This window comes from Papio anubis, unplaced genomic scaffold (assembly GCF_008728515.1).
Source record: "Papio anubis isolate 15944 unplaced genomic scaffold, Panubis1.0 scaffold174, whole genome shotgun sequence".
NCBI lineage: Eukaryota > Metazoa > Chordata > Mammalia > Primates > Cercopithecidae > Papio > Papio anubis.
In genome coordinates, this window is record NW_022161735.1 from 101,270 (window position 1) to 111,723 (window position 10,454).

Here is a 10,454-nt window from a genome sequence, read left to right on the forward strand (position 1 = left end):
CAGAGTGTTTATAATCTCCTCATTCGGCATTTAAGAGCTTTGGTCAACTTCGGTCTCTCAAGCTACTCGTGATCTCTATTTGTCTTTATTCAACTCATACTTGTTTGAGAACTACCCCAGCCCCTCCCTCAGTCCCCCACTATTCTCCAGAATTCCCCTTGCTTTTCCATAAGGCCCAGCCTGTGTGGTGCTCCCCTGCAGCCACCACAGTGACTTTGCTCCTATTCTTGGCCTACCAGGAATTTCCTCCTTTCTGCCAACCCGGATTTGACATTTCTTCCAAGATTCATCTTCTCCTGAGGGTTCCCCAGGTGAATGAATCCCAGATCACAAAATCGTTCCTTTTTTCTGAATTCCCTCAGCATTCTCATATTAGCTATCTATTGCTAAGTATTATTATCTTAGTATTTCGCATGTATTCATTGATCTCCCTCATTGAAATTTGAGCTCCGAAAGGGCACAGGCCAAATCTTCATTTGCCCAAATCTTGATCGAGCAAGGACAGATGCAAGGCCAGCAAGGACCTTGATTTTGCCCATAGCTCATGGACAAGGCCTAGTTGCTGCAGCGTAGGCAGTAAAGGCAATAAATGTGCACTGGAGAGCTAAGACTAGCTCCTAGCACAAGGTTAGAGACTCAGACATGTTTTGAGAAGTGTTTGCTAAATGCTGAAATAAATTTTTAAAGAATAATTCAAGCCCCTTAAACACCATGTGTTTCTATAGCACAGAAATCTTTACTGTATTCATCCAAAATACAATGGCCAGTATAACCTACCAACTCTCAATCACTGATCAGATTTGAAGTCCTTGACTCTTTTTGGGCAGAATACTAGGTCCAGTGGGGACAAAGTGGTGCCATCAGCTGCCTCTATCAGAACTTGCCTCTACACCTGCCAAGTACCCACAGGTTCATGTCCTACAAGTTAGCACCAGTTCATGTCCTTGAACCAAAGGCTGCCTGACTCCAGTACAAGTCAGATAGTTGTAGGGACATTTGTAAACCCAGCTCCCCTCCCCCTTGGTCCAGTCGAATCATGTCCTGTCCAAACACAGAACCCAGGTAGGTAACGTTAGACCCCTTGCAGAAAGCAGAGAAGATGCCCCCTTCCACAGAAGTTCTTAGAAAGAGTGCAGAGAGGAAAATGGACTTACCCTCACACAGTAGTTCATGCCCATCCCCAACAGGTGCTGTAGAAAGTGCCTGTCCTGCCTGCTCCTAAGGGGTGGCTCCCCAGGGCCAGGAAGCGGGCACGAATCAGGGGTTAGGGCGGTTGCCCTGTGGCCCACCAGGTCCGGCTGCGGTGGAGGTGCAGTCCCAGACCTACTTAGACTGGTTTCTGGGGAAGAGGGACTGCTGGAACCTGGGTCCCGGCTTTCCTGGAGCTTCAGCCGAGGCACCTCTTTGGTACCCAGGCAAAAGTTTTTCAGACTCAGCAAAGTGGCCGGGTTGGCCAGCTTCATGCTCGCCATGCGGGGGATCAAGGTGCACAGTGGGGTGGGACTCTCCTGCGACGGCAAGGCGGCATCTTCAGCCGGCAGGTGAGGTGCCAGGGCAGGGTGGGGAGGCTGCGGTGAGCCCTTGTTCCCGACCGAGCCTCCGGAGCTACCTTCGTCCAAGGACGTGATCGACTCGTTCCGAAAGCGGCTGTACTTGGCCCTGTGCAGCATCCCGGGGTGCCCGAAGAGTCCTACATACAGCACGAGTCCTGCCAGGCTGTCCTGGCTGCGTTCTCGCATAGCCTTGGCAGTGCTGAAACAGGATACTGTTGCATAAATCGCCTCGTCGTCTGGTAGATAAACGGTGCAGACATCAAACGCCTCAACGCCCGATGCAACTCGCAGCAGCCACCTCTCCAACTCTGCTCTCGAGCTCGCCCACCTCGGCTCCCGGCCCCTTAAGGGTGACAGCCCAGCGGGGAAACGCCTCCTCTGCTCTGATTTCAGTCCCTCCCTGGCCCAGGCAGAGGCACCAGTGTTCTCGCCTTGGAATCCTTGTCGGCAGAGCCTAGACCCAGGCTCCCGGCGGCGGTGGTCGCTCACGGCCAACTCTTAGGCACAGAACCCGGGCGAGCGCCGGCCAGGGGGCCCCGACGCATCACTAGCCTTGCAGGAGCCTAGTAGAAATATTTAGCACCCCACTCCCACCCTTACCCCAGCGTTCTGTTCTGCACACAGGAACTTTCGAACCTGCTCCCTTCGGCTCCCACAGGGCGGGGCAAATGACTGGCCTATTAACCCTTTATTTGTTCCAGTGATTGTTCATTTAAAAAGAAAAAAAAAATTGTATCTATGAGCCAAAGGCCCTTCTGCCTGGGTTCGTTGATTCCGAAGGCTGCCCTCTCTTGGAAGATCTTGTCTTGCATCGTTCTGGGCCACCAGCCAGGAGTACTACTGACGGGCGCTGCTCCGCATTGTTTCACTGACTTGTGATGGGTCCGTGTTCCTCAGATCCCCTCCCAGCCTGCCTACCCTCGCTCAGAGCTTCCCTCCCTCCTGGGCTCCTCTCGGAGCTTTTTTCAGAAGCCCATTTGCAGCCGAAAGCTGAGATGTGCAGGATGATACGCAGCGTGTTGAAATTTTTATGAATGAACTTTGCCGAATGAATTTCTCTCTGTGTGTGCAAGCTAATAAATCTGTGAATGAAGCTGAGAATAGCTGTAATTGACTGACGGTCTCAGAGGTGCTTGGTTTTTATCCAATCAGGAGGCAGCTTGATGACTCATAGACCATAAATATACTAAACTAGTAGCCGAGAGAAATAAAGCTAGCGGGAGAGGAGGGACACATTTTATTTTGTGGTATCTGATGAATGAGTTAAAAGGAAAGGCAATCTTTACTACAGATCATTAGCTGGGGAGCAGCAGGTTAAAAGATCTATTTTCTTTCTTGTTGAGATGGCCGGGAGGGCAGAGCAGAGGAGCTAAAAATTAGACCCATTGTTCCAGGGATATTAGGCCATACGGTTCACAACTCCTGTGGGAAGCCATGATGCATTTTTCTTAGAAACATAGTTCTTTTTTTATTGATTGTTGGTTCCATCTTCCGTCTGGTGCAACTTCCTGTACCTATCAAATGTATCCTGAAGACATGATGACAACTGCAAAGGCTTAGCACACAGGAAGCCAAAACCAGAGCTGGGAAAAGAAAATGCAGGTTCTTCAGGAATGGAGAAGAGGAAACTGCTGAAACACCGGGGGTGTGGGGTGTCAGGGTAGGGTGGAAATCACACATAGGAAGAGATGAAGAACTCTCAGAAAAGATTGCACTACTCCGTGGTTCAAGGCTTTGTCATCTGAAATTGTTCGTTAATTAAAAAATTAAGACAAACTGGCAACCAAAGGAATCAAGGGTGCCACCTTCATTATCTTATTGACCCTAACGCTGCATTAGGCTCATGTATATTGATGACTTTGGGAGCCTGAGCTCCCTTGGGATCCAAACTCAGGCTCTGAATTAAATGGTTGAGAGTGACCAGTGAAAGCAGCATCCTCCTCTCAAGCTCCCTGCTCCCCCAGGGAGATAACGCACCTATCTGCATCCCTTCTGCCAAGGCTGTTCAGACGTTTCTTTACCTGGAAAGGCTTTTCTGCGTCTTCATAAATCTTCCCTTCAACCCTAGCTGACCTCCTTTTCCCTCCCCTACATCTCCTCCTGGCAAAACTGAGGGAAGTAGCTAAATCAGTTGGACCCCACATCCCTAGGGCTGAGGAGACAGGCTCTGGACAAGATTATTTACCTCTTATTCCTCCTCATTCCTCATCTGCTTTCTTCCTCTCATTTTTCTTGCCTTCCCCTGGGTCCCTGCCTTGCTTCTGCTATGCTGTGATGACCTCATCACATGCTTCCTTTAGAAAGTTACTTTACCTCTCCGTGGTTGAATGTCCTCATAGGTCGGCAGCAGCCACCTAATGGGGTTGTTATGAGGGCTTATGAATAATCCTCATCCCTGTAAAGTCTTGGCCCAATGCTCCACACAGTGCCTATCTCACTAAGTACCTGTGGGCAGTATGAGAAAATGGCCATTGGAACCAGAGCTGCCTCCCCCTAAGATCATACTCTTACCCCTCACACTGCAGAGTTTATATCATTCTAAGCAACTAAAAAGAAAAATTAGTACAAAGTGGGAGAAGCCAAGAAAGCCAACATTGTCCAAAGAAAACAGTTTTTTAAATCAGCTGGGCCTGGAGAAGGCTGGAAAGGACAGGGGCCTGCCTGGCTGATAGGAATCCTCACAGAGGTCTCATGACTGCAGGATGGGGTGTCCAGGGGAGCCAGCTCATCTAGGTAGGCACGGTGCTGGCCAGACTCCAGGAGCTCAGACCAGTCTACATTCCTCAGAAAGCCTGAGTCCTGGGCGGGTTGGGGGTTGCGAAGTGGGACTAGGTAAGGTAAGAAAGCAGTCATGGCCATTGTGGGCTCTTTCTCTTCTGAAAGCCTGGAGACTTCGGCTCTCCTGGGTAGCTCTGCCACAGCGTTTTATGAGGATGAAAGAGACCAGATCCCCAACTGGGAAGTGGGCAATAGCCTCTAGGCTGAGCCTGCCCAGCTGGACCATTCTCTCAGTCCTAACAGCCCAAGAGAAGGCTCATTGATTGAATTGCTTTTCATTCTAGGTAGATGGCTGGGCAAGGCAGATGGTTTGCTTTTTTCAAGGCATTAGAACATCTTCAATTAGTAATGATTAAAACAATATTAATAAGAGCTACTATCTGTGGAACACCTGACAGTTTACCTACATTCTGGTTCAATTATTATAACAAATTGTGGAGGCTGGGATTGTGTTCCTCACTGCCCTACAGATATGAAAATGAGGCTGAGAGAAAGGGCAGTGACTTGTTCAAGGCGCTCCAGCTGTTGAACAATGATCCTGGGATCCCTCTGGGCCTGACTGCAGAGCCTGTGCTGGCAGCCACTGTACTCTGCCACCTCCCAGGGACCAGAGCGCTCAAGTCTAGTTTCCAGGCCTATGATGGCTACAGGGCATCCTACTGCTTCCTAAAGCTCTGAGAAATGGCTAGGCAGGAAGAAGAGCTGGGGATTTGGGGAGGTTCTAGGGTTGTTTGGAAGCCTACCCCTGAGCTGGCCCTCACAGATCAATGAGATCAGGCTGGCAGAATATTTTCCTATCTATGGTTTTCCTGTATCTACCCCTCCAAAATCCCCAGGGAAAGTGTATTTAGCCCAAAGATCATTTATCAGAAGATAATACTAGACTAGATGTCTCAGGAAACTTTGATAACTGGGCCACTACCTACAAGCAGTATGCACTCACAGCAAAATGTAATTGGATGAACATTTATCTGGGAATTACAGAACCAGCTGTGGGATTTTGAGTAAGTTACTTAACCTCTCTGAGACTCAGGTTTTGTATATGTAAAATGTGCACAATAATAATCAATAATATCTGCTGAGCACTAACTCTAGAGCAGGTCCTGAACAAAGCGCTTCACATTTAAGCCCCCCAGCAAGTCTATATAGCAGGTGCTATCCGTCATTTACTGACTTGCCCAAGTCACATAACCAGGGAGTGGTATGTGTGGTGTAGAACGAAGCACTGACTCACTCCAAACTATGCCCTTAACCACCGTGATATGATCCAGTGTATATAAACCTGACTCCTACTGTATGCTCAATAAATGTTAGTTCTTGCTCCTTTCTCCTCCTTGGATAGCATACCTATAAAATTCACCCTAAATACCTCACAAGTAAAAACATGAATAATAGATAAGAAGAGCCATTATTGTCATTAAATCATCTGAGAACCATGAACGCCTCATCTTTGCCCTTGGAAAACAGAGTTCTGCTTAGAGCCCGGTGGTATGCCTCCTTTACTTTGAGACATCCCCCCTCCAAGGGCACCTGCTAGGAAACAACATGTCAGTTTCTTAAGAGACATCCTGTGCTGGCTGAGCTTCTTGAGTAGAACAGGCAGTTTCAAGGAAGACCTGGGTCAGGCTTTGCCACGCTAGAATTAGCCAGGTCCAGGAGGAGGAGAGAAGAGAACCTGGCAAAAATGCCAGCCCAGCTTTTGAAGATAATCCAATGTGGAATTTGGGGTAGAGGAAGGTTGTGCTAGAGGATATGGGGGAAGAGGAGAGAGAACAAGGCAGAGACATAATAACTCTGGGGGGCTGTAGGCCGATCGCTACTTTGGAACAAAGTGGAGCAGGTGGTATCTGAGTGCTGTAGCACAAGGACTCTTACTCCATCCCTCCACTACAATTTCTATCATACAGCAGACCTACTAGCGAAGGATTTTCACTGAGCAATACCCACAATGCGTCTAACAGCCCATCAGTTGGGAATGAAAACATTGCTGAAGCTCTATTTTGGAGAAAAAATTCCACAAGAAAATATTTATATAAAGTTCTTGGTAGAGACCAAAATATCATTTTCAGGATGGGGAAATGAGATGGTGAAGAAGAGTTGTATCTCCAAGGGTAAGGGCCTAGCCTCCCAAAAATCGAGGCAGGATCATATCCCCCAAAGTTGTCATTGATTCTGGAAATAATCACCTTTTGCTTCCTGAACCCAGTGTTTTCTGTTTTTTCACAGTCTCCAGCCCTATAGATCGACAGTTTTCTGATAGTTGCTGTTGATCTTACACTCCTAGAACTCGAACCAGCTAAAAAAAAATGTACAGGAAAATGGGTATTTTCCTATCTGTTGAAAAGAAAATAATGTACCTGGAAAGGCTATGTAAAGAGTTAGACAGCATGCAGATGAAAAGTAGATGAACTACTTAGGGTCAGGTTTAGTTGAAAATAAAATAAAAATTAAAAATTACAATGGATTAAATAGAAAGTTTATTACTCTGGAGGTGGGAAATCCAGGGGCAGTGTCAGCTCTTGGCTCGCCCTAAAGTATAGTCCTTCTCCTCATAGCCCAAAATGGCTGATGGAGCTCCAGATATTTTATCTGCACTCCAGGCAGCAAAACGGATGAAAGGACAAAGAATAATATGCTCTCTCTCTTTAAAGAAACATTCTAGATACCCTACACAATGTTTTAATTTATATTACATTAGCCAGAACTTAATCACATGCTGTACCTAGCTATAAAAGAAGATAAAGTCTTCTTCATCTGAGAATGAAAAAGTCTTTTGTCTGAGTGCATGGTTGCTGCACAAAAATCACAGTTCTGTTACTGGGGGGAAGAAGATAAAAATAGATATTATCTGCCATGGTAATATTTTTAGAAAACCTTCTACTTTATTAAATTTAAACCTAGCATAGGATTAAAATGTTCTTGGCCAATGTGGTCCAATTTCCCCCTTTTTCATACATGCACACACACATACACACACACACACACACACACACGATGCTTATAAATGACCCAAGTGAAAACAGGCACTGTCAGAATAGAAGCTTACCTCTGCATAGCCAGGGGACTGATGGAGTCTCTAGGCCTTGCCTCTGAAAGGTGGTCAGGTGCTTCCAGGGGCCAGCAGCAAGAAGCAACAGAAAGTGCATCCAGGCCATGTCAGATGGCAGGCCAAGTAGTTAATTGGGGCCAGGAATATTTTATAAGGAGTGAGTGGGTGTTAATGCAGTCCCAGTACAATCATCAGGTGTCTGATTTAGGAGCAGGATTTCCACTCTAACTGTGTCTGGCAAGAGAAAAAGGCAAAGATAGAGTCCTGATAGGTTGGAACTCTGACACTATGAATTGGCTAATCCAATCCTTTTCCAACTTTCTTTTCCTTTGCCCACTTCCACCAGGAGAAGGCTTCCTTGCAACTGCAGGGAATAGGGGCATTTGATACAGTTCTGATCTATGAGATGCAAGTGAAAATATGATGGGAACTTCTGGGAAAACATCTGCTTCCTAATTAAAGGGGCACACAAAACTGGAGCCCACTCTCTTCACCCCATGTCTTCTTGTCTTGAATGTGGATATGATAACTGGAGTTGTGGTAGCCACACATACAACTGTGGTTCCTCCTGCGACCATGAGGGAAAGACCAACCAAATGATGAAGCCAATGCTTTGACATCACTGAATCCCTGAACCAAGACCAGCAATCACCTCTAGATTTCTTATGTGAGAAAAATGAACCTCAATAGTTCAAGCAACTCAAGGAGCTGTTAGCTGTTAGTTATTACTTACGGCCCAACACATTGCTACCTGACAAAAATACAATGGCAAGAACAGGATCATAAGAAGAACAGGGCCTCCAGGCATGAGACACAAGCACAGTTATGAGAGGAGACTATGGAGTCAGGTGGGAAAAGTCCAAAAGCAGTCAGATCAACCTGGGTTCAACTCTGGATGTTGACAGTATGGTAAACAGACTAAACACTCCCAAAGATGTCCACACCCTAATCCCAGGAACATGACAAAAGAAACTTTGCAGATGTGATTAAGATTACAGACCTTGAGATGGGGGAATTATCTGTGTGGGCCCAATCTAAACACACAAGTCTTTCAATGCAGAGAACATTTCCTCATTGTGGTAAGAGCTAGGAGATTTGAGACATAAAAAAACGGAGGAAAAATTTGAAGCATGAGAAGGACTCACCCTACTGTTACTGACTTTGGAGATAGAAGAAGGGATCATGAGCCACGGAAGGGGCCATGAAGACAGGGTCCTCAGCTGACAGCCAACAAAGAAACAGGGATCTCAGACATAGAGCTGTAAAGAATTTAATTCTGCTGAAAGTCTGAGTAAGCAAGAAACCAGATTCTTCTCTAAAGTCTCCAGAAAGAAATGTAGCCCTGCCAGTACTTTGATTTAAGCAGGTGATTGGAGAGACCTGTGTCAAACAACTACCCCAATCCTTACAGTAGCTAGATAATAAATGTGTGTTTTTTAAGCTAAATCGGTGGTAATTTGTTATGGCAGCAATTGAAAACTAATACAGATTTGGCACCACAAGTGAAGTACTACTATAACAAATATAAAATGTGAAGTGGTTTCAAAATTGGGCAATAGGCAGTGGCTGGAAAAATTTTGAGGAGCATGACCACAAAAGGCTAAATTAAGAATCAATATCATTGTAATAGCCAAACTGCCCAACACAATCTATAGATTCAATGCTATTCCTATCAAAGTACCACCATCATTTTTCCCAGAATTAGAAAAAACTATTCTAAAATTCATATGAAATCAAAAAGGAGCCCAAATAGCCAAAGCAACCCTAAGCAAAAAGAACAAAGCTACCCAACTTCAAACTATACTATAAGACTACAGTAACCAAAACAGCATGGTACAGGTACAAAAACACACACATAGATCAATGGAACAGAATAGAGAACCCAGAAATAAAGCCACACGCCTACAGCCATCTGATTTTTAACAAAGTTGACGAAAACAAGCAATGGGGAAAGGACTCCCTGTTCAATAAACGATGCTGGGATAGCTGGTCAGCCATATTCAGAAGAAAGAAACTAGACCCCTACCTTTCACCATATACAAATTAACTCAAGATAAAAGATTTACATTTAACACTTCAAACTATAAGCATCCTAGGAAACACCATTCTGGACATCAACCTTGGGAAAGAATTTATAACTGAGACCTCAAAAACAATTGCAACAAAAAGAAAGATGGACAAGTGGAACATAATTAAAGAGCTTCCACAGCAAAAGAAACTATCAACAGAGTAAACAGACAACCTACAGAATGGGAGAAAATATTTGTAAACTATGCATCTGACAAAAGTCTAATATGCAGAATCTATAACTTAAGCAACTGAACAAGCAAAAAAATCCATACAACTCTATTAAAAAGTGAGTAAAGACATTAACAGACATTTCTCAAAAGAAGACATACAAGCAGCCAAAAAACATGAAAGGATGCTCAATATCACTAATCATCAGAGAAATGCAAATCAAAACCACAATGAGATACCACTCATACCAGTCAGAATGGCTATTATTAAAAAGTCAAAAAACAATAGATATTGGCAAGACTGCAGAGAAAAGGGAATGCTTACACGCTGTTGGTGGGAATGTAAATTAGTTCAACCACTGTGGAAAGCAGTTTGGAGATTTCTCAAAGAACTTTAAACAGAACTACCATTAGATCCAGCAATCTCATTACTGGGTAGGTATCCAAAAGAAAAGAAAACATTCCACCAAAAAGACACATGCACTCATATCTTCATTGCAGCACTTCATTCACCATAGCAAAGACATTACATCTAGGTGTCCATCAATGGTGGATTAGATAAAGAAAATGTCATACAAATATACCATGGAATATTATGCTGCCATCAAAAAAGACAAAATCGTGTCCTTTGCATTGACATGGATGAAGTTGGAGGTCATTTTTCTAAGTGAATTGATGCAGGAACTGAAAACCAAATACTGCATGTTCTCACTTATAAGTGGTAGCTAAATATTGGGTGCTCATGGACATAAATATGGCAAAAATAGATACTGGAGACTATTGGGGGAGACGCCAGGAGTGAGGCAAGGGTTGAAAAACTAACTATGGGTCCTAGAA

The 10,454-nt window shown here is 44.9% G+C and overlaps 1 protein-coding gene across 1 annotated transcript in view; it reads right to left on the reverse strand.

The window, feature by feature from the left end:
* Positions 1 to 4,614, reverse strand: part of LOC116272720 (SHC-transforming protein 4-like) — a 100,200-nt gene extending 95,586 nt beyond the window's left edge. The window contains exon 1 of the mRNA XM_031661492.1: positions 1,155 to 4,614. Coding sequence (XP_031517352.1) covers positions 1,155 to 1,739 — 585 coding nt within the window. The 5' untranslated portion in view covers positions 1,740 to 4,614. The remainder of the gene's footprint in view (positions 1 to 1,154) is intronic.
* Positions 4,615 to 10,454: the final 5,840 nt, after the last annotated feature.